The sequence below is a fragment of the Tricharina praecox genome (genome assembly GCF_024521635.1).
Source record: "Tricharina praecox strain CBS 144465 chromosome Unknown BZA05scaffold_30, whole genome shotgun sequence".
In the NCBI taxonomy this organism is placed as follows: domain Eukaryota; kingdom Fungi; phylum Ascomycota; class Pezizomycetes; order Pezizales; family Pyronemataceae; genus Tricharina; species Tricharina praecox.
Window position 1 is genome coordinate 111,101 of NW_026250432.1, and position 27,498 is coordinate 138,598.

General features: G+C 54.4%; 10 protein-coding genes and 1 non-coding gene across 11 annotated transcripts; 5 read left to right on the forward strand and 6 right to left on the reverse strand.

Moving 5' to 3' along the window:
- Positions 1–1,060: 1,060 nt before the first annotated feature.
- On the forward strand, positions 1,061–3,098 carry BZA05DRAFT_343035 (Aldehyde/histidinol dehydrogenase; the record flags this gene model as incomplete). Its single annotated transcript, XM_051481061.1, has 8 exons — positions 1,061–1,519; positions 1,569–1,683; positions 1,736–1,820; positions 1,867–2,097; positions 2,150–2,471; positions 2,528–2,762; positions 2,820–2,937; positions 3,035–3,098. The coding sequence occupies 8 exons, from the start codon at positions 1,061–1,063 to the stop codon at positions 3,096–3,098; spliced, it is 1,629 nt and encodes a 542-aa protein (XP_051335901.1).
- Positions 3,099–3,697: 599 nt separating this feature from the next.
- BZA05DRAFT_409534 (uncharacterized protein) lies at positions 3,698–5,073 on the forward strand. The gene is made up of 4 exons (XM_051484809.1): positions 3,698–3,985; positions 4,124–4,221; positions 4,313–4,520; positions 4,622–5,073. The coding sequence occupies exons 1-4, from the start codon at positions 3,949–3,951 to the stop codon at positions 4,654–4,656; spliced, it is 378 nt and encodes a 125-aa protein (XP_051335902.1). The 5' UTR covers positions 3,698–3,948; the 3' UTR covers positions 4,657–5,073.
- Positions 5,052–5,973, reverse strand: BZA05DRAFT_409538 (uncharacterized protein). Its single transcript, XM_051484810.1, has 3 exons — positions 5,781–5,973; positions 5,625–5,716; positions 5,052–5,555 (listed from the first exon to the last, which is right to left on the reverse strand). Exons 1-3 carry the CDS (start codon positions 5,888–5,890, stop codon positions 5,437–5,439), a joined length of 321 nt encoding a protein of 106 aa, XP_051335903.1. The 5' UTR covers positions 5,891–5,973; the 3' UTR covers positions 5,052–5,436.
- A 136-nt stretch (positions 5,974–6,109) lies between these two features.
- On the forward strand, positions 6,110–10,648 carry BZA05DRAFT_358632 (SNF2 family N-terminal domain-containing protein). The gene is made up of 4 exons (XM_051481449.1): positions 6,110–6,307; positions 6,385–8,469; positions 8,522–9,899; positions 9,960–10,648. The coding sequence occupies exons 2-4, from the start codon at positions 6,555–6,557 to the stop codon at positions 10,162–10,164; spliced, it is 3,498 nt and encodes a 1,165-aa protein (XP_051335904.1). The 5' UTR covers positions 6,110–6,307; positions 6,385–6,554; the 3' UTR covers positions 10,165–10,648.
- A 471-nt stretch (positions 10,649–11,119) lies between these two features.
- On the forward strand, positions 11,120–12,007 carry BZA05DRAFT_378667 (uncharacterized protein). Its single transcript, XM_051481864.1, has 2 exons — positions 11,120–11,480; positions 11,561–12,007. Exons 1-2 carry the CDS (start codon positions 11,165–11,167, stop codon positions 11,956–11,958), a joined length of 714 nt encoding a protein of 237 aa, XP_051335905.1. The 5' UTR covers positions 11,120–11,164; the 3' UTR covers positions 11,959–12,007.
- Positions 12,008–13,970, reverse strand: BZA05DRAFT_358640 (uncharacterized protein). The gene is made up of 3 exons (XM_051481450.1): positions 13,462–13,970; positions 13,253–13,388; positions 12,008–13,187 (listed from the first exon to the last, which is right to left on the reverse strand). Exons 1-3 carry the CDS (start codon positions 13,765–13,767, stop codon positions 12,187–12,189), a joined length of 1,443 nt encoding a protein of 480 aa, XP_051335906.1. The 5' UTR covers positions 13,768–13,970; the 3' UTR covers positions 12,008–12,186.
- A 205-nt stretch (positions 13,971–14,175) lies between these two features.
- Positions 14,176–15,071, reverse strand: BZA05DRAFT_448348 (NUDIX hydrolase domain-like protein; the record flags this gene model as incomplete). The annotated part of the gene is made up of 2 exons (XM_051487243.1): positions 14,176–14,994; positions 15,045–15,071. 2 exons carry the CDS (start codon positions 15,069–15,071, stop codon positions 14,176–14,178), a joined length of 846 nt encoding a protein of 281 aa, XP_051335907.1.
- A 1,474-nt stretch (positions 15,072–16,545) lies between these two features.
- Positions 16,546–17,291, reverse strand: BZA05DRAFT_448349 (high affinity copper transporter; the record flags this gene model as incomplete). Its single annotated transcript, XM_051487244.1, has 4 exons — positions 16,546–16,619; positions 16,677–16,711; positions 16,771–17,123; positions 17,184–17,291. The coding sequence occupies 4 exons, from the start codon at positions 17,289–17,291 to the stop codon at positions 16,546–16,548; spliced, it is 570 nt and encodes a 189-aa protein (XP_051335908.1).
- Positions 17,292–17,996: 705 nt separating this feature from the next.
- BZA05DRAFT_t272 lies at positions 17,997–18,082 on the reverse strand. The gene has a single exon. It is a non-coding gene; the product is annotated as a tRNA-Glu (tRNA).
- Positions 18,083–22,192: 4,110 nt separating this feature from the next.
- Positions 22,193–23,335, forward strand: BZA05DRAFT_172697 (uncharacterized protein). The gene is made up of 3 exons (XM_051479210.1): positions 22,193–22,518; positions 22,585–22,764; positions 22,825–23,335. The coding sequence occupies exons 1-3, from the start codon at positions 22,349–22,351 to the stop codon at positions 22,985–22,987; spliced, it is 513 nt and encodes a 170-aa protein (XP_051335909.1). The 5' UTR covers positions 22,193–22,348; the 3' UTR covers positions 22,988–23,335.
- A 1,061-nt stretch (positions 23,336–24,396) lies between these two features.
- On the reverse strand, positions 24,397–25,990 carry BZA05DRAFT_342964 (kinase-like domain-containing protein; the record flags this gene model as incomplete). Its single annotated transcript, XM_051481058.1, has 6 exons — positions 24,397–24,780; positions 24,831–25,216; positions 25,283–25,439; positions 25,541–25,720; positions 25,817–25,844; positions 25,929–25,990. The coding sequence occupies 6 exons, from the start codon at positions 25,988–25,990 to the stop codon at positions 24,397–24,399; spliced, it is 1,197 nt and encodes a 398-aa protein (XP_051335910.1).
- Positions 25,991–27,498: the final 1,508 nt, after the last annotated feature.

Genomic DNA, 27,498 nt, shown 5'->3' on the forward strand with positions numbered 1-27,498 from the left:
GTAACCGATGGTAGCCGGTCCATCCGGGATCGATATAAAAGTATACTGAAGACCAGCTAGAGTAAAGCTGGAGGGGTTTTATAGCTGTCACCAGGCTGTTTAGAAGCGTGGACGAGAGGACGGTACGAAGAGTGGACGAGTGGATGCTGAAATACTTCCCTTTACCGCGCACCTGGTCCGACTTCACCGCCCATATTGCGACCCTATTCGAGTAGAATCGTTTTGTCCCAATTGGGCCGGTGGCCTTGGCGCTAAGTATATTCTGCGCATCCGCAACGCCCTGTTCCACCCCATGTTTCTCAAGTTCACAAGAATCCAATCGAGCAGTGATGAGTGCCCAAGTGCGTAAGTCGTCCATACTTCCTATTCATGTGTATCTGTTGGTTGGTTGGCTGTCTCAACGTGATGAGCTTTCTCTCCTGCCACAACCTCCGGACGAATTATGCTGTGTTTTAGCTTAGTCATGGGGTGATTCTACGGCTTGCGGGGGAATCCACTCAGCCACCTAGGCAACTGCAACCGTCGATTGCCGGTTCTAGTAAATAACCCATGCGTTCAGGGTCACAAGCCCAGCCGAATCCTTCCCGCCTGGTGAGTCGGACCTTGGAGGTGGCGGGGTAATGGGCACTACCGTAGTCACATCCGAGTGCCACTTTGTGCAGCGGCTGGTGCCGGATTTTGTGGCCGCGGGCATTGGCGGTATCTGGGGTAAGTGGCCATGACGGATTCCCGCTGGACCTTCGGCTTACCTCGTCGAGCTCCACCCAGCTACCTATTTAATCACTACCCCCGCCGTACGTAACTATCTCTGCCCATCCTCGTTCGCCCACTTAGCTTGTGAACACTTGTCAATTCCCGCCCATCCCGCCCCCCACAGTTTTCCTTTGCATTGCATCGTCGCGGTCGTGAGCTGTCCGATTGGCCCTTGGTTGTCTTGCTTGTTATAAAGGGCACCTGAGCTATGTTTACCTCCCACAAAGCTGTCTCTTGCTCCCTCCTCCGTCTCCCAGCTATCCTTCGCCCCGCCACTTCTCTCGCGAAACCTCATCAGTACCTCAGAATGTCGACTCCAACATACCCAAACTACTCTGCTACCCGCCCGCTCCATGCCACTTCTCACCGCCTCAACACGACTATCCCCTCCGCTTCGGCGGTGGCCTACCCCGTGACCCACGATAAGATCGTCAGCCCGGTGAACACGCGCAACTTCATCGACAACGAAGCCGTCGAGTCCCAAGCGAGCGAATGGATTGACTTGCACGATCCCGCTACGAACAATCTGATCACTCGTGTTCCACATTCTACCCAAGCCGAGCTCAAGGCGGCTGTAGATTCGGCCGCCAAGGCCTTCCCTGGATGGAAGAGCACCAGTCTGCTCACTAGGCAGCAGATCATGTTCAAGTTCGTGGCCTTGATCAGAGAGAACTGGGATAGACTGGCTGCGAGCATCACGTTGGAGCAGGGAAAGACCTTTGCCGATGCTAAGGGTGATGTTTTGAGAGGACTGCAGGTGGCGGAGGTTCGTGACGCCAACCCATTGACGGAGGGCAATCGCTAATTGTTTCCAGACTGCTTGCGGTATCACTACGCAGATGACTGGTGAGGTTCTCGAGGTGGCAAAGGATATGGAGACGAGAAGCTACAGGGAACCATTGGGTGTTGTGGCGGCTATCTGTCCGTTCAGTATGTTCTTCGATAAGACCTCCCTCGTTGAGTGTTTGCTCATGCTACATAGACTTCCCTGCCATGATTCCCTTATGGTGCCTACCAATCGCTGCGGTTACCGGTAACTGCATGGTCATGAAGCCTTCGGAGAGAGAGTCAGTCAATCTTCTACGAGGCAGGAACTATGGCTGACCGAAATAGCCCTGGTGCGGCCATGATCATTGCGGAATTGGCTAGAGAGGCCGGATTCCCGGACGGTGTCTTCAACATCGTCCACGGGGCCCACGACGCCGTCAACTTTATTCTAGACGAACCCAGAATCAAGGCTATCAGCTTCGTCGGCAGCGACAAGGCTGGAAACTACATCTACAGTCGCGCGTCTGCCAATGGCAAACGTGTGCAGGCAAACCTTGGAGCCAAGAACCATGCGGCGTAAGTTTTCAATCCCCCGGACTACTGTGCAACCGGTGCTGACGGCTTCAAGTGTTCTGCCAGATGCAAACAAGAATGCCACCATTAACGCAATCATCGGAGCTGCCTTCGGTGCCGCCGGTCAGAGATGTATGGCGCTGTCAACGTTGGTCCTGGTCGGAGAGGCCAAGTCCTGGTTGCCTGAAATTGTCGAGAAGGCGAAGCACCTAGTTGTCAACGCCGGGTTCGAGGAGGGTGCCGACCTTGGCCCTGTAATCTCGCCACAGTCCAAGGAGAGGATCGAGTCTTTGATCCAGAGCGGTGTCGACGAGGGTGCGACGCTTTTTCTTGACGGACGTGGCTACAAGCCGGAGAAGTACCCCAATGGCAACTTTGTAAGACTCTCGTAGGCACTCGGTCATTCATACCGGTCTTTACTAATCGCATTCAGGTTGGCCCCACCATCCTCGCGGATGTTACCACCAGCATGAAGTGCTACACTGAGGAGATCTTCGGACCTGTCCTCGTCTGTCTCAACGTCGATACTCTTGAGGACGCCATCGACCTGATCAACTCCAACAAGTACGGTAACGGAGTTGCCGTCTTCACCAACAGCGGTGCCACTGCAACCCGATTCCAGCGCGACATCGAGGCCGGACAAGTTGGAATCAATACTCCCATTCCTGGTAAGATTTGTGCTTTGCGCTGGATTATTCCCTTCGGTAGCTGACGTGGAGCAATAGTGCCCCTTCCCATGTTTTCCTTTACCGGAAACAAAGGATCAATCGCTGGCGGAAGTGGTCACTACTTCTATGGCAAGGCTGGATTGAACTTCTTCACACAACTCAAGACCGTTACTGCGTAAGAATCCTCGAACTCCCCGTCATGTCGAAGCTGCCAATTTTGGCGCCATAGTCCGTAATGTGCCGAATAGTTGCTGATGTGCTGGCTCGAACAGGCTGTGGAGAAGCGAAGATGCTGTAGCTACAAGAGCTACCACCGTGATGCCCACGCACTCATAGGCCATCGCCGTCTGTGAAAGATTGGCAACCTAGAGATGTCTTGTTTTTGTTTTCGTCCGGTCCGGTATCTGTACATAACGAGTTTATGATATGCTGCTACTGCTACCATTCCTTTCGTCGTTGCCTTATCTGAAGCGCATCTGAAGCGTCACAGATCTAATCTTGCACGCTCACGGGACTTGCTGCAAGGTACCATTTCATTGGCGCATGCAACGAAACAGTCGTCTGACGATTCCACGTGAACCTTCACCAAGCTCCGAGAACCCGGCGGCGGGGGAAGAAGTGACATGTTAATATCAGTCATGATAAATCTTCGTGTTTAGTTCCATTACATAGGCGAGAAGCCTACCTAGAACCTAGAAGCAAGTGAAGCGCCCGCCGCCGCAAGCTATTCGTTTATCGGAAGAGATAAGGGCCATGCGCAGACAGCTTGGCGAGGAATAAACCTTCACCTCGCCGTCTAACGCTGCGGGTAGGGATTGCAGAAGTATGTGGAGCCTGTGATGACTATCAGTGCTAACTAACCGAGAATGGCGGGGATGATGGCATTTTGCCTTTTTTATGGACCGAATAAGACGACGGTTGGATAGAGGAGGCCGGGGAGAACGGTTGCATATAGTACATAGAGCAACTGGGCTCCCGAGGAAGAGATCTGGTGTGATGTCTGTGATACCTTAAGCTTCCCCCTCTGCCCTGTGCCATCCTATCCTGCTTCTTCCTTCCCTCAACCCACAACACCATCTCCACCACCTACAAACAGCTCTACAACTCGAACGCACACGCAATATATCACCTCACTTAGTACCTCGAATAGTACCCACAACCCCCCTACAGACAAACTACTACAACCATGTCTACCGAGCCCGTCTACTCTCACGGCCGTGGAGGTACGTACCTACTCTACATACATAACATCAAGCATCACCCCACTAGTTCTAAACACACTACCCAGAGCTTCACTCACCATGCCGGGCCTCCCTTGAACATGAATGAATGAATAAGCTGACGGCGCCGTCTACCTCCAGGCCAGGGCAACATCGGCCCCGACAACACGGAGTACGTTGACGGCGAGATCCGCCGCGAAGAGGACCCCACGGCTTCCGGGGGCGCGTACTCCACCGGCGTACGTCACAGCCACCACCTATACCTATTACACTTCCATTTACAATACCGCGGTTGCCCAGCTAGTTACTGACGGACGGACGTGTGGATAGCGCGGCGGAGCAGCGAACATCGGGTCACCCAGGGTTACCCCGGTGAAGACGTCGAAGCACGACGACGACATTATTCCCGAGGCGGCGATGGTCAAGCCCGACGATAAGTACCATGCCGGCCGCGGTGGAGAGGGGAATGCCTTCGTAGGCGGCGAGCGGGTCGAGGAGAAGAAGAATACACACAATGGATTGGCCGATAAGCTCAAGAGTGAGTTTGAAGCTCCCCGGTGGTGGTTGTGGTGGTGGTGGTGGTGGTGGTGGTGGTTATGGTGGTGGGATGCATATGGCTGACACCGGATGTGCGCGCAGAGAGATTGTCCGCCATCATGGCGAAGTTCAAATAGTCACGGACTACATAACTGGACTCATGACATGACATGATATGACTTGACTTGACGGGTGGTTTGATTTGTCTTGACTGACTGGCTTTGCGGGGCGGGAGGTTTCACTTGTTTGCGCGTTTATTTAGGAACTGACGGCCGTCTTCGGTAATGTGGGGGAGTTAATAGGATCAAGAGGCTCTTTTGTTTTTGTTTTTTTCTCTGCTTTTCTTTCGGGGAGAGGGGGGGAGGAGGGGAGGATGTATGGCGGAGGCTGGATGCTCGATACCTTGGGGGAGCTTTGTGTTCTGTTCTAATGATTCTGCTTTCTTGTTCATGCTTTGGGAATGGGGATGGGCAATATACCGTTTGCGAACTGTACGATGGGGTGAACCAGTCAAGGCATGAGATTGAAGCAACGCCCCGGAAGGAAGACGAACCACATCACCATCCAACTCCAGTTCCGCAATCATCGAGATCTCCGAGCGAAGGGAATCGTCGATTCGCCACATGTTCCAATCAATGAGAACCTTCGCTTAGAGATCTCAGCTGAACGTTGATATGTTTCGTTCCATTCCGAAGTTTCCTCCATTGGTGCTATGTGTTCGCACCGTAATAATGGCTGGTATACATGATATTCGTGCCATCCCCCCACGCGCCTACGGAGTAGTAGTACCACTCACAAATGTGGTATCGGTATCATGGCCTCGTCGGGCCAGCTTGTTCGCGCTCTCGGGCCTTTTATACAATGCCAATTTCTCCCCATCCTCGCTCCCGTCCTTATGCGCTCCGTCCGTTCTTTCATTACTGCGACTTCTTGTCCTCGCCCTCGGCCGCATCCTCCGTCATGGCGACGATCACATACGCAATCAGTACTACATTGGCCGCCACTGCCGCTAGCGCTCCTGCTACCGTAGATTGTCCTGCGCGCGCGCGTGTTAGCCGGGGAGGGGGAGGGGAGGTGATGGTAGGTGTGCGAGGGTGGGTCGTACCGACGAAGAGGGAGGTCACAGAGATGTAGTAGGTTCCGAGCGGCGCTGTGATCATGGCGAACGTGAAGAGGAGAAGTTTGGCGACTACGGAGCTGCAAGTACGGATTGTTTGTTAGTGACAGCTGTCGAGGCTGGTGGGACAGGTAGGTAGCTTACCCAGGCACATTGAGGGACGCGGGTTGCTTGGTCGCGATGAGCGCTTCGGGAGCTTTCTCGGAGGTGGAGGGCACAGGCTGCTCAGCCTTGACGTTTCTGCGGGTGGCCATGGTGTTTGGGCGTGGGGTTTGTTGGCGTGATGGTCGTGAGAGTAGGTAGTGGGTGGTGATGCGAAGGGACACTTCGTTGTGTGCTGGGCAATTGCTAATTACATGTGTACTGTATGTATGACCTGCGCGGCTCTTTGATTTCAGCCGCGCTAGTCCGCACCACTCAGCTAGTTATCTTTTGCGATGTATTTTGAGCCTTGAAGTACCACTCAACCTCGAGGTGCTCTGAGACGTTGGCTAGCTTTCAACTTTCGCCATAAAACCTTCGTTCCCACTCCACAACTTCCTTCCTCCTTCATACTCCACGACTTCATCCTTCGTTCACACTCCACAACTTCATCCTTCTTGTTGTTCTCTCCTAGGTGCTTCTCCTTCTCCTCTTTCTCTCTCACTCGTTCCGTCTTCCTCCCTTGATTGGTGCGTACCTTGTCTTGGCAGCGCACTTCCACTTGCCGCCCCACGTCTTTTTCCCAGCCTAACCCTGTCGCGACCAGTCACTACTTTCCGCGTTCTCCTCGAGACATCCTCCTCACCAAACTTCCTTCAACCACCCACTCACTACTCTCCACCACCACGCATCGCTACAACAATAACACCACGACCACCCATCGCTACTCCAACAACAGCATCACACTACACGCGCTTCTTTTCCAACACAACCGACATGGCTTCTACTGGTACAGTAAGGCCGTCGGCTTTCGAAGACGAAGACACGTCGGCCAAGCGCAGAAAGATCGCGTACGATTCCGAGAACGATAGCGGCGATGAGCTCTTCGATGGATACATAGAAGAGGCGACACTACCCTTGAACACGGCCACCCCTACACAGCTGCTCAATAGCTTGATTAGCCCCTCGAAACCTAACGGTGTATATTCGAGTGTTGCGACACAACCACTCACATCATCTCCTCCTCCACTGTCCTCCTTTACGACTCAGCCAACACAAGCTTTACCAACACCAACCAAGCCGACACAGCAAGCCCTCCTTCCTCCCCCTACTCCGACGCCCGCTGTCCAGGTGGAGGCTTCGTCGCCGATCACCAAATCGCCGCTCAAGCCATCCGTGGAACAGTCGCAGTCGAAGCCTGCTCTACCAGAAGATGGCAGCGTCAGGCCTTTTGAATTCTATGCGACAAAGTCTGCCAATCCCAATGCCGAAGCCGATGCCGGTGAGGCCCTTACGAAGCCTATCAAACTCGATGACGATGGTCCGATTTACATTGGCTCTTCTTCGGAAGATGAGGACAAGCACACGTTCAAGCCCGTGTTTGGTAGTAGCCCTGTCAGACGCCCAATTCCTTCCCTGAGCGCCATCCGTGGTCGCAAGGAGCACGCCCTGTCGCCTCCAGCTTCGGTTCCCGAGTCGCCGATGGGGAAGCCGTTGACCAGACTGCCTTATGAACCGACGAAGGCTAGCAAATTACCTTACGATCCGACGAAGAAGACGGGAAGGTTGGATTCATTGGCGAGACGGCCTCTTCCGGTTGGTGTTAGCGCATCCATGCAACGACGTCCTGAACCAGCTACGAGCGCGGCGGATATCTCAGTTGAGAGCATTAGCAATGTCGAATATCGAGCAACGGTTGCGAGGATGAAGTCGGTGCTACCGCAGAAGAGGGTTAGTGTGCTTTTGAACGCTTTGATTCAGGCCGGAGGACATTACGATGACGCCATGGAGCAACTACTCAATTCTGTCGATTTGACCGGTGAAGACGGAGGTGCCACTGCTGCTGCGGCCATCAAGACGGCGAATCGTGGAACTGGAGCCGGTAAAGTGGCAATCAAGGATAAATGGTCGAAGACGCAAGTCAACAACCGCGACCTCGCGTCTTCCCCGCCAGCTACCACGGTTCCAAAGAAGAGGAAGTTGGTGAGAGGATCTAACAGGACTTCCCGCGAACGAAGCGAATCGCCCGCCGCTGCAGTCATCGCTGATGACTCGGATTCCGACGCCGCCGGTGGTTCAGATTCGGAAGATGATCGCGAATTCGAGGTCAAGGTTCTCAGTTACATCAACGTCTGTAGTGCCAAAGAGCTTGCCGACATCGCAGCTACTACAGATGAGATTGCGGAGATCATCATCGCCCAGCGACCATACAAATCGATAGACGCGATCCGAGAGGTTGCGGTGCCGGCTCCCACCAACGGCAAGAAGAGAGGTGGCAGGAGTAAGCCCATTGGAGACAAGGTCATCGATGTTTGTCTAGAGACCATGAAGGGTTACGAAGCGGTCGATTCATTGATCAACAAGGTCGAGGCATTGGGAAAGCCTATTGCGGAGAGCATTAGATCCTGGGGTGTGGATGTTCAGACCGGAACTACAGCAGGAGAATTGGATATGACTGATCTCCACGTTGGTTCGGATACTGGCTCCGCGAAGGATTCTGGCATTGGGACCCCTACCGATGAAGGAGACAACGATGTCACTGGAAAGAAGCGCACCAAGACTGTGACCTTCTACGATCAACCCAAGAATATGAAGGAAGGTATCCAGCTGAAGGATTACCAAGTTGCCGGACTCAACTGGCTCGCCCTACTGTACGAGAAGAAATTGAGTTGCATTCTCGCCGACGAAATGGGTATGTTTATCTTTTGCTTTTCTCTACGTTCGATACTAACGAATTTCTCTAGGTCTGGGAAAGACTTGCCAGGTCATCTCGTTCTTTGCGCATTTACTCACGAAGGGTATTACTGGTCCTCACCTTGTTGTCGTACCTTCCTCTACCTTGGAGAACTGGCTGCGAGAGTTCGCCAATTTCTGCCCTGAGTTGAAGGTTGAGCCCTACTACGGTAGTCAGAAAGAGAGACCGATGATGAGGGAGATGCTGCGTAAGAACCGCTCGTGGAATGTTCTGGTCACCACATACCAGCTCGCTACTGGAGACAAGAACGACCGAGGCTTCCTGAAGAGTTTGAACTTCAACTGCTGTGTCTACGACGAGGGCCATCTGCTCAAGAATGGCAACTCCAGCCGCTACGAGGCTTTGGTCAAGCTCCCAGCCGAATTCAGACTCTTGCTCACGGGCACTCCACTTCAGAACAACCTCCAGGAATTAGCTTCTCTGCTGGCGTTCATTCTGCCCAAAGTCTTCGACGAGAGGAAGGCCGATCTGGCCAGTATTTTTAAGTACAAAGCGAAGACTACGGTCGACGAGGAAGCGAATGCCGCGCTGTTGTCGCAGCAGAGAATCAAGCGGGCAAGGGCGATGATGACACCCTTCGTGTTGCGCAGAAAGAAGGCTCAAGTGTTGAAGCATCTTCCGACGAAGACTTCCAGAGTGCAGCTATGCGCTCTGAACAGCGCACAGAGCAAGATCTACCAGGAGCAGATCGCCAACGCTAGGGAATCCCTCGAAGCTCGTGCTGCCGGAAAGAAGGCCAACAAGTCCAGCAGCAACGTCATGATGCAGCTCCGGAAGGCGGCCATTCATCCACTCCTGTTCAGATCCAACTACCCCGACGATAAGTTGCGGAAGATGGTGAAGGACATCATGAAGGAGGAGGCGTACCGCAACAATAACGCGGACTACATCTACGAGGACATGGAGATCATGAACGACCTCGAGTTGACGAGGCTCTGCGAGAACTTCCCGAAGACGATGGGGAAGTACGCCCTCAAGAAGCAGGAGTGGATGAATTCCGGCAAGGTCGACGAGCTGAAGAGCCTCTTGGTCGACATGAAGAAGAACGGGGACCGCGTGCTGGTTTTCAGCCAGTTCACGCAGGTCCTCGACGTCCTCGAGATGGTGCTCACCACTCTCGATATGGGATATCTTCGGATCGACGGGAGCACCGCGGTTGATGCCCGCCAGGACCTGATCGACCAGTACCACCAGGAGACCGACATCATGGTTTTCCTGTTGAGCACCAAGGCAGGTGGCTTCGGCATCAACCTGGCCTGTGCCAACAAGGTGGTGATCTTCGACAGCTCCTTCAACCCCCACGACGATGCTCAGGCGAGCGATCGTGCCCATCGTGTCGGTCAGACGAGACCCGTAGAGGTCATCAGGTTTGCTCACCCATTCCTTTCCTTTTCCTTCCTTTTTGCAGAACGCTAACATCAAATCAGACTGATCACGAAGGGCACGATCGAGGAGCAAATCCTCCAGCTTGCGAACACCAAGCTGGCTCTTGACCAGAGTATCAGCGAGGGGGACGAAAAGGCCATCGAGGGCAAAGGGGAGGAGCTGGTGGCGAAGATGTTGCTGCAGTCTACTGCAGCAACTTCCACCACCAGCCCTCTCGCGGCGAATGACGAGGAGAAGAAGGAGTAGACGGGGGGCCGGGGGGGGGCATAAAAGGTTTTTCTGCGTGTTTTTTTGTTTTGTTCTGTCTACAATTTCAGGGTAGATTTCTTGACTAGAGTGGTGTGGATTCACGCCAGTTTTTTTCCTTCCTTTCACATTTTTTTTCCTCCTCTACGTAGGGGGCCGGGATACCTTCATTCGTTCGACACATTTCTTCTCTTGTTTTTCGTTAGGGTAACTCTTGTCTGCGTTCTTACTTTACTTTACTTTACTGTTGCATGTAAACATCTAGATGGGCGGGGCGGGGCTGCGTGTTGTTGTTTCTTGTCTGTTACTTTGGTTTTTTCCGCTGGCGTTGATAATGGAGGTTTGTTGGATGTGTGAGTCGATGCTCAAGTGCAGAGGTTTTGTTGACGCTTGTATGTACGAGTCGGCTAAGGGGGAAGTTGTTTCTAGGCAGTGGGCGGAGGGGGACAATGGGGGTTACATATGTGGGGGGAGGGAATTGAAGCGGTTCTACATGCTTGAGTGTCCTTGAATATCCGTGAGCAGCGTGCGATACATTCAACCACCCCACAACCTAATCGGTGAAGGCATACGATCACTGTGCGCAACTACAATGCCAGTGGACACAACTGCGAGAAGGAGTAACATTGCCGATAGTTATCGATGTCAGATTGAGGGTTTGGTTTCAGACTTCTAATTAGCCAGGGGTGCAATTGAGCATGCGCAACACACGCAGCTGGTGACCGACCTCAAACCTGTGACAGACCTGTAACAGAACAGTAATCCAGGACTTCCTTCTGGCGTCCAGGCACGCTTTCGAGCTGTCATCAGATCACGACATCTCACATCCCCAAATATGTGCCGAGTGACACTTCGTGGGCCCTTTCGGCCCTTTCGGCTCGGCCATGCCGGGTGCGGAGGATACCTTGATGCCGCGGTGTCATAGATCACAACCCAGCTAGCTACTGTCCCGCCACCCCGCACCCCACCGCCCCGCACCACCCCCCACCAGACAACCAACATGTCCGCCGCCGCTCCGCTCCGCCGCCTGGCACGCCCCCGCACAATCGCGTGCATCGGCCGCAACTACGCCGACCACATAGCAGAGCTAGGGAACACGCGTCCACGGGAGCCGTTCTACTTCCTGAAGCCGGCGACGTCTATGCTGCATCCATCGTCTGGCGCGGTATTGGCGCCTCGCGGCGCAAAGCTGCACTACGAGGTTGAGCTAGCGGCCATCATGGGAAGGGACGTCGATGAGGCGCCGGATACAGACGAGGCTGTGGCGAAGTATGTTAAGGGCTGGGCGGTCGCGATTGATATGACTGCGCGGCAGTGTGAGTCTACACCCACTAGAGGGGATTGTGGGCATTGTTGGGATCGTGGGGATCGTGGCTGATGACAGCGGCGGCGACAGTCCAGAACGACGCGAAGAAGCGCGCGCTCCCGTGGACGCTGTGCAAAGGCTTCAAGACGTTTCTTCCAGTTTCGCACTTCATTCCGGCATCGAAGATCCGGGACCCGCACGACGTGCGGCTGTTCCTGCGGGTGAACGGCGAGACGCGCCAGGACGATTCCACCGCGCTGATGCTGTTCCGGATCCCGCGGCTGCTGCAGCACGTTACCAGTGTTGCCCCGCTGGAGGAGGATGACCTGCTACTGACTGGGACGCCGAAGGGCGTGGGCGAGGTCAGGGCGGGGGATGTTATTGAGGCGGGGATTGTCGTCGATGGAGTCGAGCTGGAGGAGGGGAGGATCGAGGTTGTCGTCGAGCAGAGGGCCACTGGGTACAACTGTGAGGCTAGGGAGGCGTAGGTGGTTATAGGTACAAATGGATATCCAATTGGTTCGCAGCTTCGCTACAACTCAGTGGCTTGCTGTGTGAAGCGATCGTACGGTACAGGTAATTTTACGCCGACAAGTGAAGCCGTAGGCAGGCAGACATACGAAACAAGCGCATCACATCGACGCATGCATTACAGCAGCAGCAAAGAAACCCTTCATACAACCAACACCTACATCATTACCGCGTCGGCCAGATAGCTACGCAGGCTGCTCATCTAGCTGCTTCAGCATCTTCTCCCACGTCTCGACCATGCCCTTGTAGAACTTGACATTCGCGTCGGCCAGCCCGCCCAGCGTATCCTTCATCTCAATGCATTTGATCCTCTCAAAATCCGCCACCTCACGCAACACCTCCTCGTCAAAGCTTTCCGTGATCTTCCTTGCCTCCTCCGCCTCCTTGTTGAGCATATCGATCTTGTGTTCCAGCTTGCGGACCCTTTCGCGCCTCGACGCCTCGTGATCAACGCCCCTGACATCCTCGATCTTGCTCCTCAGGAACCCGGTTGGGCCGCCGAGTCCTGTCGAGCCCACCGGCGCAGACGCAATATGGTCCCTCTCCATGCTCGCGCGTTCACGATAATCCATGAGTCCTTCATAGTCCAGCTGCTTTTGCTCGCGGGATTTCAGGAGCTGTTTTACGGCGCCGATGTATGCCTCCATGTCCCTGAGCGAGCTCAGATAATCCTGATCGGTATGTTCCTTGAGCGCTCGCAAGCCTTCGCTGGTCTCCTTGACGCCTGTGGAGAACGCGCGAATAGTTTGATCCAGCTCTGGCTCTAGCTCGACGATCTTCAAGAACTCCTTCGAAAGATCCGAGTAATCGCTCTCCATATCCGCTTCCCGGCGGACTACCCGTGCGATGAGCTTCTCCACGTGGGTCAGGTCCTCGTCGAGCTTGTCGGCGCGGTCGCGGACCACGATGAAGCGATCGTCGGGCTTGTGGACTTTTGAGAACGCATTCAAGAAAGTATCGGTAAGGCCGTCGAACACGCCTCCTCCGCTGTCCGGGGCTTGTCCGGTGTTGCCGCGCGTTGGGCGCAACCGCATATGTGCATTCCAGTCGGGAGATTCGAGGAAGACGGTCAGTATTGGGGTCCGTCGGAGCGACGGGTGGAGGGTTAATCGCTTCAGGAAACGGTGGAGGGAATGGGCCCGGCGCTGCGTAAAATCGGGTCCGAAACGGTCACCGCGGACGTACTCTACCCCAGAAACGCATTAGGACACAAACACCCCCCTCACACACGCCCGAGATATGAAGACACACCCATCTTATGCTTCTCCGGTAATGGCGGCACCGCACAAGCCGGAAACTCTCGCGAAAGCGTCTTCCACAGGTATACAAAGTCGGTGAACCGTCGCCTTACATCAACATGCGGTTTTTGGAACGTCGGAAAATCGGTCTGCGTGGCCGCACCATATGAGCTTCCCAAAATATGCGCACAACCATGAAACACCACACACGGGCAGATATACCTTGGTTGTGACACGATACGACACGTAGGCATCCTTAGTACCTTCACCCTCGGTCTGAGGGTCGGAAACAAATGTCTCCAGGACTCCGCGGCCGACGCCGGCAAGATCGAGGGCATCTGCGTTCGGACCCGCCTGCAGTCCCGGCGAGAGTTGCTGATGGTGTTGGTGTTCTGTGGAGCTTGAACTACTGCCGCCGTTTGCTCCTCCAACCGGGCTCTTGACGGAAGATGAGGCGTGGTGTGCGAAATCATCTACCGAATCCTCGTCGTCGTCGCGCCACTGAACTGAATCGAAGTTGTCCTCCATTCTTAGCGCGGATGTCGTTCAGGAGCTATGGCGGGGTATGAGGAGTGCTGTAAGTTGACAGGACGGGCGGTGGAGTGATACAGGCTGCAAAGAGAAGCAATGGGAAGCTCGCCTGTAGCTCGATGAATCGGGATGAGGTGATGCAAGTCGTGAATTTGCGATGAGCAATGTGGGGTTGGAGTTCCTGGATGTATGGGTCTGGGGAGGTGTGGGAGAGCAGCAAGGTGCAGATGATGTAACTAAGTAGTTGACTTGGCATTGTGCGCATCTTCTCACTCGACTCTCGAGTCTCTCCTGGCTATCTATAGAATCGCATAAAACTTTCAAGCACTCACGCTATCAATGATTAAACAAAACAAAAACCTTTCTATGGCACCGACTCTTGAGGTGACAATGCCAATTACACACTCAGAGATTTCCCTTCTCGACCTGCGCCGCCACCTTATCTGGCTCCAGCTCGGGATCCGGCTTCTTCTTGACAATTTCCTTCATCTCTCCCTTCTTCTCCATCTCCCTCATAGCCTCTTCAAAGCCCAGCTCCTGATCGAATGGAAACTCCGGATCTCTCCCATACGCAACCCTAGCAACATCGACCAATATCCTCGCCGTCATGCCCCAAATCCTATGTCTTTTAAGAGTGCTCCCCTCCCACACCGGGGCGTTGAACTCATGGATCGTCCACGGCCGATGCACCCACATCGTCTTCCCGCCGCGATACCACGTCTCCTCCGCGGCGCCGCCGGGAATAGGATACGCGCGCTTCAGAAACGGCTCCAGCTTGACAGTAAACAGGCTCGCGACCTCGGTCTCCTGTAGCCGGGGGATTAGCGAGTCCTCCACATCGCCCTTCCCGCCGTCGAGGTAAGCCACACACGGCCTGACCGCCAGTCCCGTCCGCGCGAGGGAACACGGCAGCTCGCACAAATGCTCGACATCAAACGGCTTCGGCAGTCCGCCCTGCGAGTCCAGCGGCAGCCCGATCTCCTCCCACGCCTCGCGGCGCGCAGTCTGCGCTGCCGTCTCGGACAGGAAGTCGGCTTTTCCGCCCGGCAGCGCGACTTGGCCCGCGAACGTGCGTAGGTGCACCGACCGCACCGTCAGCACTACTCGCAGGTCGCCGCGCCGGTCAGAGAATAGCAGGACTAGGACCGCTGCGCGCCGCGTCAGTGGCAGTGAGGTGTATATCGATGCCGGAGGGAGGTAGGCGCGGAGCCGCGCAAGGGCTTGCTGGGTTCCCGGGTCAGTGGAGGTCGAGCGAGGGGGGGAGGTAAGCTCACTGTGGATACGGGCGACACGGGCGACATCTGAGGTGTCGTTGGCTTGCTTGCTAGGTGTTGTGGGAATGTGGGGAGAGCTTGTCTATCCCCTCCCGCTGCTTAGCCGACCTGCAGGGTTCATGATACCGCGGCTTCAACGGGGACGAAGATCCTCAAGCTGCTGATGGCAGACAAACGAGTGGTTCTCTGGGTAGGTATCGTTTATACCAGTCAAAAGCCGCTTTATGGGGAATCCTACAATAATGGAGGTAGACCCGCCTTATGTACCAATCGCAGGAGTCTGAGCCTGACAACCGCCCAGTTCTCGAAGCCCACAAGCAGAGTGCCGGTACTTTACACCTCCCAGCTCCCCAGTCCCCTCTGCTCTGTCTTCCTAACGCTGTGTCATATCCTACTTCATCGGAGACCGTGTGAGTGTGTGACTGTGTGGGCCTTCTGCTCAGAGATATGTAGACTTTTCGGCGTGAAGGAAGTGGAAATACTCGTCGTTGTCGTCGTGGAATCAGCCACCACCTCCACCCCCGCATCCCCCATACGGCACAACCCGAACCCTCCATCTATCTAGAGCACCTACGCTTCCGCATGCGTGCCCCGACTGTCTACACCAATGCATCAAAGCTACCGTATTATTTTATGTTTAATCATCATTGCATTCAACCTTACTATATCACGGCAGTCTGCAGATAAAATATTCTGTACACTAGTAAGCTAACTACCACACAAACTTGCTGCGCCACATCTGCGTTGCAGACGAGTGAGTTCAATCACCGTAAACAAGCCCGGGAGCATACATGCATTACGGCGAGACCCATATGTGGGAGGTGGCTATATATGTGCAGCCGCCGCTCTAGTACTACAGTGGCCGAGTACAAGGCGAGCAGAAGAACTGCAGCACTCAATATCAATCACAAAAGCTCACTCGTGCTTGAATTCGAACTTAACGAGCGCGTTATTTTTGCGCTCCATGATGGCAGGAAAGATCGAATTTGTGGTCGCCATAGTCTAGGAATAAATGTTATTCTCTCTCTCTTTATTCTCCACGCATTTGCTGTTTCACGTTTGATTGGCGGAATGGGAATATCCACACATCCCGAGAAATGTTGCACTTTCGACCGTTTCTCGGGATGAAATTCAGGAACTGCCTACCTTAGTTACGTGTGGTTTACATACCCAGGCCTTTCATTGGAGGAAACATCAGCCCGAGATCGGAGGCCATGATGCATATTCCTCGCGGCACTACGTATGCAAAACTGTCGTAGGTATCTTCAATTCCGTATAATATTCGTATTTGCATGATTATGATCCACTAGTTTCCACTTCCACACATGCCTAAGCCCATCTCGCCATACCAACATATGGCGTCCCCGATGATCCTCCATTGGCCATTCGTAAAGCCTCAGGTACACCCATGCCCGTCCCCTCCCGAGCTCCTACTAACATATCCTCGTCAGCTTTCGTTCTCATGGCACACATCCCACGTCCAAGGCGGCAAACAACTTACTTACCCAACAGTATCCCATCCAAACACCGCATTCCCCACGAAGGCCCCCAGGAGTATCGAGAAGATGATGTAGCCTGTATTGCATTGCCGTTAGCCCGTCGTTGATCCAGCTAGGAAGGGGGGAGATATACCATTGTAGTACATAGCCAACAACATGATGAAATATCTGCACCCACCGCATCAGTTCCTTCCCCTTCACAATACTCGCAGCCTGCAGGACCTTACCCCGCGCCAAAAAGCGCCGTATAGATCGCCGTCCTCCCCGCCTGCTGCAGCAGCGTGGGCGTAACCTTCGTCCCCTTTGCCATCCCCACCATCGTTCCCATCCCCATCCCCGTCCCCATCCCCGTCCCCGTCTCCGTCCCTTTCTTCCCCTCGATCCCCTCCTCGTTCCCCCGCTGCCGCACATGCCGCCGCACAATCCAGCGATCCCATTCTCTTCCTCCCCTGCGTAGCCCCTCGATGAGTACCACGAGGAGGAATACGCCCACGCAGCTGCCCGCGAACTGTGAGTGGCTGCGGATGTGCCATGATGACGATAGAAAGCAGGAGTTGAGCGTGCTCCAGTTCCAGAGCATCTGCGTCGTCAGCGGTGCGAAGACGGGGGGGGAGGGGGAGGTGGACTGCTGGAGACGGACCTGCATTTGGCATGCTGCTGCTGCTTCGGCGCTGAAGGCAGAGGAGGAGGCGGCGGCGGCAGCGCTGGTGGTGGTGGTTGCGGAGCCCATGTGCATAGAGTGGTCCATCTTGGATTTTCTGGCTTGCTGTCTGTCTGTCTGTCTGTCTGTCTGTCTGTCTGTCTGTCTGTCTGTCTGTCTGTCTGTCTGTCTGTCTGTCTGTCTGTCTGTCTGTATTTCTGTTGGTGAAATCGTTCTGCTGGCTCGAAAACGGATACAGGCTCGTCGGCGGATGAAAGCTATCGAGTCAAGTCAAGTCAAAGGGAGTGGAGGGGAGAAGCCATCTCTTTTAACAACCAAATGACATCCCCCTCCCCCTCCCATCCCTCTATGCCAGACTCCAGCCAAAAACTACCGCAGCCTGACACATCACCCCCCGTCAGTGCAAGCAACTTCCCGTCCCTCCCACTCGGCGAACATTTAGCGGGAAGCTACATAGGAGTCCAGTTCAGTTCAGCTGGAGGGATTAACGTGCTCATACCCGCTCACGCTCACTCGGATTGCAACGGCTAACGGCATTAACGGCCTGCGCCCGTTTTTTCGGGATGGAAATTGGCGCACGCACATAATAGGTACATACCAAGGGCTGAAGGGAGGGAGAATGAGGGAGTTCGCGGAGATGGATGGATGACGGAACTCAAAAGCGAACGGGATAGATACATGCGGAGAAATGTGTTTAGTCCGCCCGCCTGCTCGTAGATGACGATGGAAAAGAATGCGGGCAGGCTAAAGAAAAAAAGGTGATCGGACGAGATGCAAAAGCAAAACAACAAGTTCCGTTACGGGGAATTGAACCCCGGTCTGGCCGGTTGAATGCTCTGCTTGAGAGCGGCCGATGCTAGCCACTACACCATAACGGATGTTGATGTCATAGGCTGACTAAATACATCTATATTCTATATTTCGCTGGAGGGCTCTGCGGGGTGGTGACTCGCTAACAGAACGAAGTGGGGTGAAATATTCCGTAGTACTACAGTATTCAAATACACGTATCGTTGCTCCGTCGTGAACGCAAAGTGTTTTAGTCTCATCATTCAGCAAGTATCAAGTACCTATTTGACAGTGTCCAGTCATGATAGATGGAAGTTCTTATGATACCTATGTATGCACACACGTCCGTTTCCTAACCCCACCATCCGCCAACGAATGATTCCTACCGCTACCATACCTAAAAGATCCAGCTCTGCTCTCGAGTCTCACCGACGATCACCCTCGCCTACATACTTTCCTATAATTTCCCATACTTCCCCATACTGATCTACGAAGAGACGATAAGACAGCACAGCTGTGGGTTTATTCATACCACACCATATATCAATATCGACAACTCCCACCAGCTCACCCAGCCAAGCATGTCCAGACTCCAGAAGTGAGCGGCAGTGGTCACGGCTATAGCGGGCAACTACCTACCTGGTGCGGTATCGCGGAAACAGCCGCGATCCCCTAGGTGCCGTACCGTGCAGTTTTTGGCGGAGTGGCCTGTCGACTGGTACTTACTTACACCGGAGTAAGAATGAATTCCACATGTTCCTTCTTCTTCCGGGAACCATCGGTATCTATGGTGTGCAAGCAGAGTCATGGATGACCAGCCGAAGTTCGAACCTGAGGGTGTTGGCTCCGTGGATCTTTCTCAAGAAACAGTATACCTGATGTCGACGCGGTCACAGTGAACCTCACACTTGAAAAAGTAACCTTTCCCCTGGTGTATATGTACATACCAGAATCATATCTACGAAGCGGGAGTCGACAGGATATCTGAACGCAAAATGGCACGAAGGCAGCCATAGTCCTGCCATCGAAATCAATGGCAAAGTGGATAACACTACCTATTGGGGGGTTGCCTTTGCATCTGCAGGCCTCGGTGTCCGTTACTGTTACTACTATATAGCGAGCCGAATATCAATCCGGCTTCCCGGCTTCCCGAGCCTGCTGTTCCCGACTTCCCGACTTCCAGTTCCCCAAATCCCGAATCCCGATACTCGGAGCGAAGCTTTGATCATCGTTCTTGTTTCCCTCCTCCCTCGAGGTTTCCGGTGCCGGCGTTCCGCCAGACTCTTTCAAGTTTCAAGACGAGGCAGGCCGGACCACAGGGACGGGGACAGTCCGATTTTTTCAATACCTATTACACGTGATACCTACCTGCCGATAGATTTCCAGTTTGTGGGGAGGTAACCTGTAGGCATAGTGCTGAATTGTAGAAAACCTGGGTAACCTAGGTACATGGTGGTGAATTGTAGAATATATACCTCTAGATATATTAGGTAGGTATTATTGGCTTTCCAGCCCCGGTATCGAATACCTATGGCCAGTAGATGTTCTGTTCCTGACTCTCTGCCGGTGCAGCCGGTGTCTCGTACGGATACGAGTTACTCGGTCCTCTTATATGTATAGCAGTAAAGAAGCCATGCTTTCCGGTAACTATGCGCCTCTGTCGCGGTGGTTCGTCTTTATGTAGTAGCTAGAGATGACCTGCGTACTATCATAGGCCTCCCCCGCCTCCCGAACCATGAATAATAGTAGCGAGTGCGAGGTCAATCCGGTCAGTCATGTGCGTGTACATATGTCTCGCACATAATCAGAGGGCCTTCTTCGTGTACTAGGTACTATTCCATAATGGAGTCACATGCCATGTCCGACCATTCGTCGGATATCCACACCCTGAGCGGACCAGCTGCTCATACCGTAGATACCGAACTAACTGGTATCGCAGAGGCCGTGCGAAGTGTGGAGTAGATACGATAGGTAGTAGGTAGCTCGTTGGCTCGCGAATGGGTTTATCTTTTCGGCTGCGCAGTGTCAGTGTCAATGGAAGCACTCGCAACAAGCACTCGCGACCAAACCCCAGCGACAACGTCCGTCCAAAGTTCACAGCACGGTCCCTAACGAAGCTATCACCATCACCATCCTCCTCCTCCTCCTCCTCCTCATCATCGCCAGCCTCACGTCCATGCCCGTCGCAGCGCCCGTCACAGCGCCGAACCATCCAGCCCCATCCCCAACCCCCCCGCCCTCGGTTGGATCCGACGACATCACGGTCCGAACGCGATCCATCATCCATGAGTCCGTCCGTTGTGGTCGTGGTCTCGTCGTGGTCTCGTCGTGGTCTTGTCGCGGTCGGACTTGGATGTGACTATGATGACTATGATGTAACTACTCTAGAGTAGACAGACCGGGCTTGGTGGTGGTGGCTGGCATGGTGTCGACGATGGCCTGTGCGGACTTGCGGCCTTGCTCCGTCGTTGTTGTCGGCGTCGGCGAGCGCGGAAGAGCACGAAAGAGCATGAAGAGAAAGAGCATGAAGAGAAAGAGCAACAACGAGGGAGAGATCTTCACGGCGGAAAAAACATCCTACACATCACATCTACACAATAGAACACCGCATGCCTATTCCGACCATTCCGCTCGATACATGGAGTCTCCCTCCACCTGTGTACGGTAGTCACAGGAGAGTAGAGTTTCCGCAGCCGAGGAAGTGTTTGGGCTAGCGCGCACACACAAACACCCCCAACACCCCTCGTTCGTGCATCTGCCATCGCCGCTAACTACTCTAGCTACTCTACCCTAGCTACTCTACCCCACCGCCCCAGAGTCGTCCGATTCATTCCCAAAGCGTCCTCGCGGCGTTCGAGCGGCGGTCGGCGGGATGATCGCTGTGCTCGCTGCGCTCGGCTCGGATGAAGGATAGAGGGGAGCGTCGCTGAGGAGGGAGGAGTGAGCGTGAGCGTGAGCGTTTGTAGAATTTGCATGGGGATATGGAGATGACATGCCGTACGGCGTAGAGTACCTGGGCATGTAGAGTAGCGAGGATAGAGTGTTGTGCGGATCCAGCGCTGGGGGGTTTCCGCAGTCCGCACTGCATCCGGCCGGCGAGCAGGCGGGCATGTCAGGATCCCATGTACCGGCCTGCACTTCTTCCCCCTCTGTCGTAGTTATCATAGCACTCTACCCAGAGTTGATATGGAGTGCCCGTAGTGTAGCTATCCCCTCTCGGCCGCAAGGATGGGCCGGCCTGTATCCCGTGCAAGCCTCCCTTCTGTGTTCTGCCCTCACGTACTCCATGTATCTATACGGCGGAACACGAAGCGACAACCTCCGCCACATCCGAGCAGCGCAGCGACAGCTGTGAGGTTTACTTTAATCTAACCTTCCCACACACAGAGCACCACCGCATATCCAGCCACCCCTGCGTGCAGAGGTTCTCGTATGAAGAATTGAACGGAGTAGAGTACGGTAGAGTGGTTATTCAGAAGTATGCGGAATTGTATGCAGAGTGTCATGGCAGTTAGTCCGTACTTAGCCGGCAGACTCTGTACCTGCATCCTCGCCATGCATACCCATCCGCGCGATGCCGTCTCGTCTCGTCTCGTCTGGTCTGGTGGAGTTCCTCTGTCCTCGTTGGTGGTTGCGCGTGACTAAAATTAGTGGCTGGGGAGGGATCGGGGGGAGGTGGAGCGTTTACTCGGGTAGGGGCACGCAGGAGAAGGACGATCTTCACGTTAGACATGCCCGCAGTGCGAGCGATGGTGGTGGTGCTGGTGGGCATCTCCCCACACAACCCAACGGTGGTAACCTGACTCGGTAATACACATCGACCACCAACTAACACACCCGCTGCAGCTTGTGTCTGAGGAGGAGGAGGATGAGGAGGAGGAGGATGAGGACGGGGTGGACTGTGGAGAAGTAGATACTCTAAGCGCATCGGAAGAGGGCCCCCAAGGGGAGGGAAATTGGATGGAGGCAAATTGGGGGGGAAGGGGGGTGGTGAATAATGAACTACTTCTTGCAGCAACCAACCGGATTCTCACTCCCCCTTGGCATTATGTACTCTCGTCTACTACCCAAGTTGGCCTTGGTGCACTTGTTTGTTGTGATGTTGTGTGAGGCAGGAGGCCGTCTTGTCGAAAAGTGCTAGCCCCTTCCCTCGCCGTCCCCTTCCCTCGCCGTCCCCTTCCTCAAAACTCGATCGAATCCCCCTTCCTTCACTCATTCCCTTCCCACCTGCATCCCGCTCACAGTCGTTCACTACCCACATCCTCCCTACCTACCGTAACCTACTCCGTTAATCAACCCCATCCATACACTCGTTACTCTTTCCCTCACCACCCCCAACAACCCTCACATTCAAAATGAAGTTCACCAGCACCCTCATCACCTTCGGCCTGATCGCCTTCGCCGCCGCGCAGACCACGACCTCGTCCGCCGCCGCTTCCCAGATCACCCAATCCGAGCAGCAGAAATGCGTAACCTCGTGCGACGGCAACCTGACCTGTACCGCGGAGTGCCTTGGCAACCCAGCGTTCGTCTCCCCGACCCCCCCGGTCCTCCCCCCTCTGTTATACCTCCACCAGCTAACACAATCCAGCCCTACTGAGGACATGGTCAACGCGACCACGCAGTGCGCCATGAAGTGCGAGCAGGGCGATGGCACCGAGACGCAGACCAAGAAGTACGCGGACTGCCAGCAGAAGTGCATTTCGGACAACTTCTTCGTGAACCCGTCCGGGGCCTCTGGTGCCGCCTCGCGCGCCTCCGCATCCGCCACGTTCGTCTCCCTCCCCCCTCATGCATATAAAAAACCATACTAACGTTTAAAAAAAAACAGCGGTGTCATCGGCGCCTCAGGAACCGGCACCCGCTCTTCACCCACGGCCTCCGGCTCCGCGGCCGACGCAAGCGGCAGCTCCGCACCCAATGCCGCCGGCCACCTCGCTGTCAGTGGTGCGGCTGGTGTCATCGCGCTGATTGTCGCTGCGGTCGCTTTGTAAATGTCCTGGTCCTCTCACAGTGTAATGCTTGGGTCGGGGTCTGGGTGGTAATGCTGGGTCTGGCTGGGTCGGGGTTTAATGATCGGATCGGATCGGATGATGGATGGGTAATGGAATGGAATCGGAATGGAATTGGTGGGGTGCTTGGGTGTCTTTTTTTTCTCTTTCCTTTCCTCTTTCCCACTTCGATTGGGATTGGAGCGGTGCGGAGCGGAGCGGATAGGTTGCAGGCGAAAGTGGGCGTGGGCGTTGCATGTGATTGCTAAAAACAATACATGCAATACCCGAAGCGAAACGAAACGGTGGTGTTTTTGCAGTGTACCACACCAATACATTACCTACTCTATACTCTACTCGTCCATTGTGCTGGTGAATTGTGCTGGTCATTCGTGAACACTGAATACTGAGCGCAGATGCCTCGGGAGTCGGATCGGCACTGTGCAGTGATGTGATGTGATGTGATGATTCGGAAACAATATGTCTCCTGCTCGCGTGCTCGCGTGCTCTCATCGTGGACTGACGACTGACTGAGTGACTTGAGTGAGTGAATGAGTCGAGCGGCCATGTTGTCAACCCGGCGAACGAAAGAAACGTCTGACACCACCCACCAAAATCACGGAGGATCTACACGAACCCTTCCCTGTTCGCATCCGGTGGATCCGTAGGTAAAGTGCCTACTCATCCTCATCGGCAAGCACTCGCTATGGGTAGTCGGTAGAGTAAAATCACTCTGTGTCACCCGACTACAGACCACTCGCATGCGAAAATAAACTGAAGATCTCTCACTCACCCACTCATGACACGTGCAGGCGTGCAGAACACCAAAAGCTGGCGATATGTAGAGTATGTAGGCTGCATGAGAAATAAAACTGAAGATTGATCTCTCTCTCTCACTCACTCATTACATGTGCGTACAGAACACTAAAAGCTGGCGATACTAGGTAGTATGTAGGCTGCATGCGAAAAATAAACTAAAGATCTCTCTCTCTCTGAAGATCTCTCTCTTACATAGCAGACCACTCACTCACTCACTCACTCACTCACTCATTACACGTGCAGGCGTGCAGAACACTAAACACTAAAAAGCCGGCCCATATGAGATTGTATGACCGTATTTAGCTAGCAGCAGTATGTGACTCAGAACTCAGAACTCAAAAAGAAGGCCTCCCCAAAAGAAGAACAAAGCCCGTCATGTAAGGTAAACTCAATCGACAACTATCCCCACCCAAGGCTCCCCCCCACCTCCCACCCCCCACACCCCCACCCTTCGCCTTCGCCATCGCCATCACCACTCCGAGGAGGGAGCAAAGAAAGAAAGAAACGAAATCAACACGCAGAAAAAGAAAAAGAAATCTTGAGGGTGGATGATGCGGGAGGAGGGAGGAGGAAGCACGACTCCAGCTGATCCCCTATTTCCTGTCCGAGAGCTCTGTTAAAGTCCTCTGCGCAGCGACCTTCTCCTCCTCCTGCTTCATCTCTCTAACCTTTGCGAGCACGACCTCGCGGAAGATGGCGGACCTAGCAGCACGCGACAACCTGCGAGTGGGGGACGCCTTCTCGAGGGGTGCCGTTCCTGCGGCCGTGACGCCTTCTGCAGCTGCCTGAGCCGTGTCCGAGGGTAGTCCGGACTCTTGCTCGTCGTCTTGCATCTTGAGCGCTTCGATGCGGTTGGCGAGCTTGACCATTTCGATACCACGACGGAGACGCGCCTTGGCGATGAACGACTTGATCTCGGGCAGGATGTCGTGGTCGGTGGCGGTCTCGCCCTTGAGCCATCTGTGCCTCAGCGCCTCCTGTGACTTGGTTAGGACTGGATTGTTCTGAATGGTGGGGTATTACTTACTCTGCTCGAAGGACGGTCATCAGGGTTGGGCTGGAGCAGCTCTCCGATGAAGAGCTTGGCGTCCTTGCTGACCTCCTTCCAGTATCGCTCGTGGAAGATGACCCTGCCATTGCTGCACTCCTCGATGAGGTCCGCGAGACTCTCGCTGCGGAAAGGTGAGTAACCACAGAGCAAGGTGTAGGTTATAACACCGAGCGACCACATATCGACCGCCTTTCCGTGGCCCTTCTTGAGCATCACCTCCGGTGCCGCGTATCCGAACGATCCAGCCATGGTGTTGAGCATGTCCTCTCCGGAGTCGAGCATCTTGGCGATTCCGAAATCCGCGAGCACGAGCGACGAGTCCGCATCGGGCGTGAGGTAGAGGAGATTCTCTGGCTTCAAATCTGCAATTGCCGTAGACTTTTAGCAAGCTGCGCCAGCAGGAGACTCGGAGCTTCGGTCCCACGCACCTCTGTGGACAATGTTGTTATCGTGCAAGTAGCAGACGGCATCGAGCACCTGGCGGATGATCTTGGAGGCGTCTTTCTCGGTGAATTTTCCGTACTCGCAGATACGATCAAACAGCTCTCCTCCGGTAGCAAGCTGGGTAACGATGTAGTATTTGTCCTACCCGACAGAAGAATACAGTAATTAGCTCGCATATTCCATTTTATTCCCACGCCTTTGCCTCTGCCTCTTGTTCCCCTCGATTCGCGGGACCAACATACTCTCGACTCAAACCAATCGCGGAACGCAACAATGTGTGGGTGGTGAAGTCTCTGCAGGAGCGACAGCTCGTCGTACACCATCCTTTCGTTATCCTTAACATTTTTCTTCAGGATGATCTTCACGGCGACCTTGCCCGTAGGGCCATCAGCCTCCCGAACGATTCCGTAGGTACCAGCACCCTATTTCGTCGACCAGGTTAGCAACGTCGGTCTTGGAGGATTGCTCGCGTGCGCGTGCGACGGATAGCGACGAAGAGTATGGGGAGAGATTCGTACCAAGGTGCGGCCCATCTTGTACTGCGCCCTGATACACGCCAACCGTCAGCTACCAATCGACTCTGAGAGGGGGGCCACGAGCGGCTATCGGATGGAACTCTGGGACACGCACTTTTTGTCATACGACGCCGGCTGGCCGTGAAGCTTGTTGAAGACCGAGGAAACTATTTTCATGAGATTAATACTGCGGAGCCATTCTGAATCCCACGCCATGACGCAAGTTTCCGCGGTAGCGGCGACAGCGGGCGGTAATGATCGTATGCGGAAAGCGACGGACAGCAACACAAAATATCCAAAATATGTGGAAGAATGTGGTGTTGCGAGCAAAGTAGATGGGCAACGAAGATTCGTAGGGGTTGTTGGGTGCGTGCGTTCGTGCGGGAGAGGGAGGGTGGAGGTAAAGTAGGGGGAGGAAGCTTACAGCTCATAACGAATTACACGTCGTGTTTTGACCGGTTACAATCAGATGGAAGCGGTTTTTTGGTTGTTGTATGTGTCAACCTTTCTATGGGGCGAAGATGCGGAGAGTATGGCAAACACGTTTAAGGGCTTCGTTTCTCTGGACGCAGAAGCGATGGAACAGCCACCGGGGCAATGCGATATGCGTGCGCCTTGGGGGTATGTAGACAAGGAAGCGGGGGTGGGGCTGAGTGCGAAGTTAAGACACCGAAGATACTTGGGTTTAGGGTCGGGAACGGACGTTGCAGCAAGAGAAGCGGGCCGCGGCAAGTGACAGCGGAGTTCGGAGGGGGAGCGTGAAGCTCGAGCTGGCGATGGATGACGATGATGGGGTGACGATGAAGAGTATGGTATTGGAGAAGGATGGATGCTCGAGGAGGGTTGCCTTTGGGGGTGGACAAGCGGTGGACGGTGGGGTTGGAGCTATGTAGGGGTGCTGACCGGGGTGCTGCCAGGCTGCCGCCTGTGTCTTCGTGTCTGTGCTAGCTGCAACAGGTTCTGTAAAAGCACTCTATTCCTGTCCTGTGTCGTCCGAGTGAATGAATTCAGCAGGCACGGTTGTGAAGTCGGACTCGAAGACTTCTTGTTCTCTCGTCGCTTGCGATCATCGCAGGGAGAGGAAGCGGTGGGGTGGGATCTACGGTCTCCACATAGGGATGCGAGGCAGGATCTCTACCGCCAACACCAAAAACCCCCTGGTTTATCGAGCCAGTAGCGCTCGTGGAGCCAGAATAACCAGGTGAACATACAGCCTTAGATCGATGGAATACGGCCGTACATCGGCATCAACACATATCGTCTTTCTGCATGGGAACTCTGCAGAGTACCGCAGGCCGTCTCGGGAAATCCAAGCTCTTCCACTCCGTCTCCAGACGACCACAAGACTCCACGAGCGCGGACGTCGCGCCTTATCTATGTGTAATAGCCTAGCCCTCATGAATCATGACAGGACGAGACTCAACAACTACGTTTACCATGTGAAATTGCACGCAACGGCGACATAATCCAAGCATCGTGGCTGTTCCAAAAGTGGTCAAGCGTAGTGATGAATCGCGAAAGACCGAGTGACAGGTTATGACATTCGAAGATTACTCTTCCACGGCACAGATCCCAGATCTCGAGAATCATGCTGAGTGACGGAGTAATGTAAGGCCATGAGCCCCCCGGCCCTCTTACCCCAGCACCATCATGCGCATTCCCATTACTGCGTCAGTCGTTTGCGA

What these genes read in the sequence shown, in the direction of transcription:
- BZA05DRAFT_409534 (XM_051484809.1), top strand. Translation starts at nt 3,949, where the DNA reads ATGTCTACCGAGCCCGTCTACTCTCACGGCCGTGGAG. An exon ending in CTACTCTCACGGCCGTGGAG is followed by an intron (nt 3,986 to 4,123) that starts GTACGTACCTAC and finishes GTCTACCTCCAG; the next exon opens with GCCAGGGCAACATCGGCCCC. An exon ending in GGGGCGCGTACTCCACCGGC is followed by an intron (nt 4,222 to 4,312) that starts GTACGTCACAGC and finishes ACGTGTGGATAG; the next exon opens with CGCGGCGGAGCAGCGAACAT.
- BZA05DRAFT_409538 (XM_051484810.1), bottom strand. Translation starts at nt 5,890, where the DNA reads ATGGCCACCCGCAGAAACGTCAAGGCTGAGCAGCCTGTGCCCTCCACC. An exon ending in GCGTCCCTCAATGTGCCTGG is followed by an intron (nt 5,717 to 5,780) that starts GTAAGCTACCTA and finishes CCGTACTTGCAG; the next exon opens with CTCCGTAGTCGCCAAACTTC. An exon ending in TGTGACCTCCCTCTTCGTCG is followed by an intron (nt 5,556 to 5,624) that starts GTACGACCCACC and finishes GCGCGCGCGCAG; the next exon opens with GACAATCTACGGTAGCAGGA.
- BZA05DRAFT_358632 (XM_051481449.1), top strand. Translation starts at nt 6,555, where the DNA reads ATGGCTTCTACTGGTACAGTAAGGCCGTCGGCTTTCGAAGACGAAGAC. An exon ending in CATTCTCGCCGACGAAATGG is followed by an intron (nt 8,470 to 8,521) that starts GTATGTTTATCT and finishes GAATTTCTCTAG; the next exon opens with GTCTGGGAAAGACTTGCCAG. An exon ending in AGACCCGTAGAGGTCATCAG is followed by an intron (nt 9,900 to 9,959) that starts GTTTGCTCACCC and finishes ACATCAAATCAG; the next exon opens with ACTGATCACGAAGGGCACGA.
- BZA05DRAFT_378667 (XM_051481864.1), top strand. Translation starts at nt 11,165, where the DNA reads ATGTCCGCCGCCGCTCCGCTCCGCCGCCTGGCACGCCCCCGCACAATC. An exon ending in TGATATGACTGCGCGGCAGT is followed by an intron (nt 11,481 to 11,560) that starts GTGAGTCTACAC and finishes CGGCGGCGACAG; the next exon opens with TCCAGAACGACGCGAAGAAG.
- BZA05DRAFT_358640 (XM_051481450.1), bottom strand. Translation starts at nt 13,767, where the DNA reads ATGGAGGACAACTTCGATTCAGTTCAGTGGCGCGACGACGACGAGGAT. An exon ending in CGTATCGTGTCACAACCAAG is followed by an intron (nt 13,389 to 13,461) that starts GTATATCTGCCC and finishes GCGGCCACGCAG; the next exon opens with ACCGATTTTCCGACGTTCCA. An exon ending in ACCGGAGAAGCATAAGATGG is followed by an intron (nt 13,188 to 13,252) that starts GTGTGTCTTCAT and finishes TTTCTGGGGTAG; the next exon opens with AGTACGTCCGCGGTGACCGT.
- BZA05DRAFT_172697 (XM_051479210.1), top strand. Translation starts at nt 22,349, where the DNA reads ATGAAGTTCACCAGCACCCTCATCACCTTCGGCCTGATCGCCTTCGCC. An exon ending in GAGTGCCTTGGCAACCCAGC is followed by an intron (nt 22,519 to 22,584) that starts GTTCGTCTCCCC and finishes AACACAATCCAG; the next exon opens with CCCTACTGAGGACATGGTCA. An exon ending in CGCGCCTCCGCATCCGCCAC is followed by an intron (nt 22,765 to 22,824) that starts GTTCGTCTCCCT and finishes AAAAAAAAACAG; the next exon opens with CGGTGTCATCGGCGCCTCAG.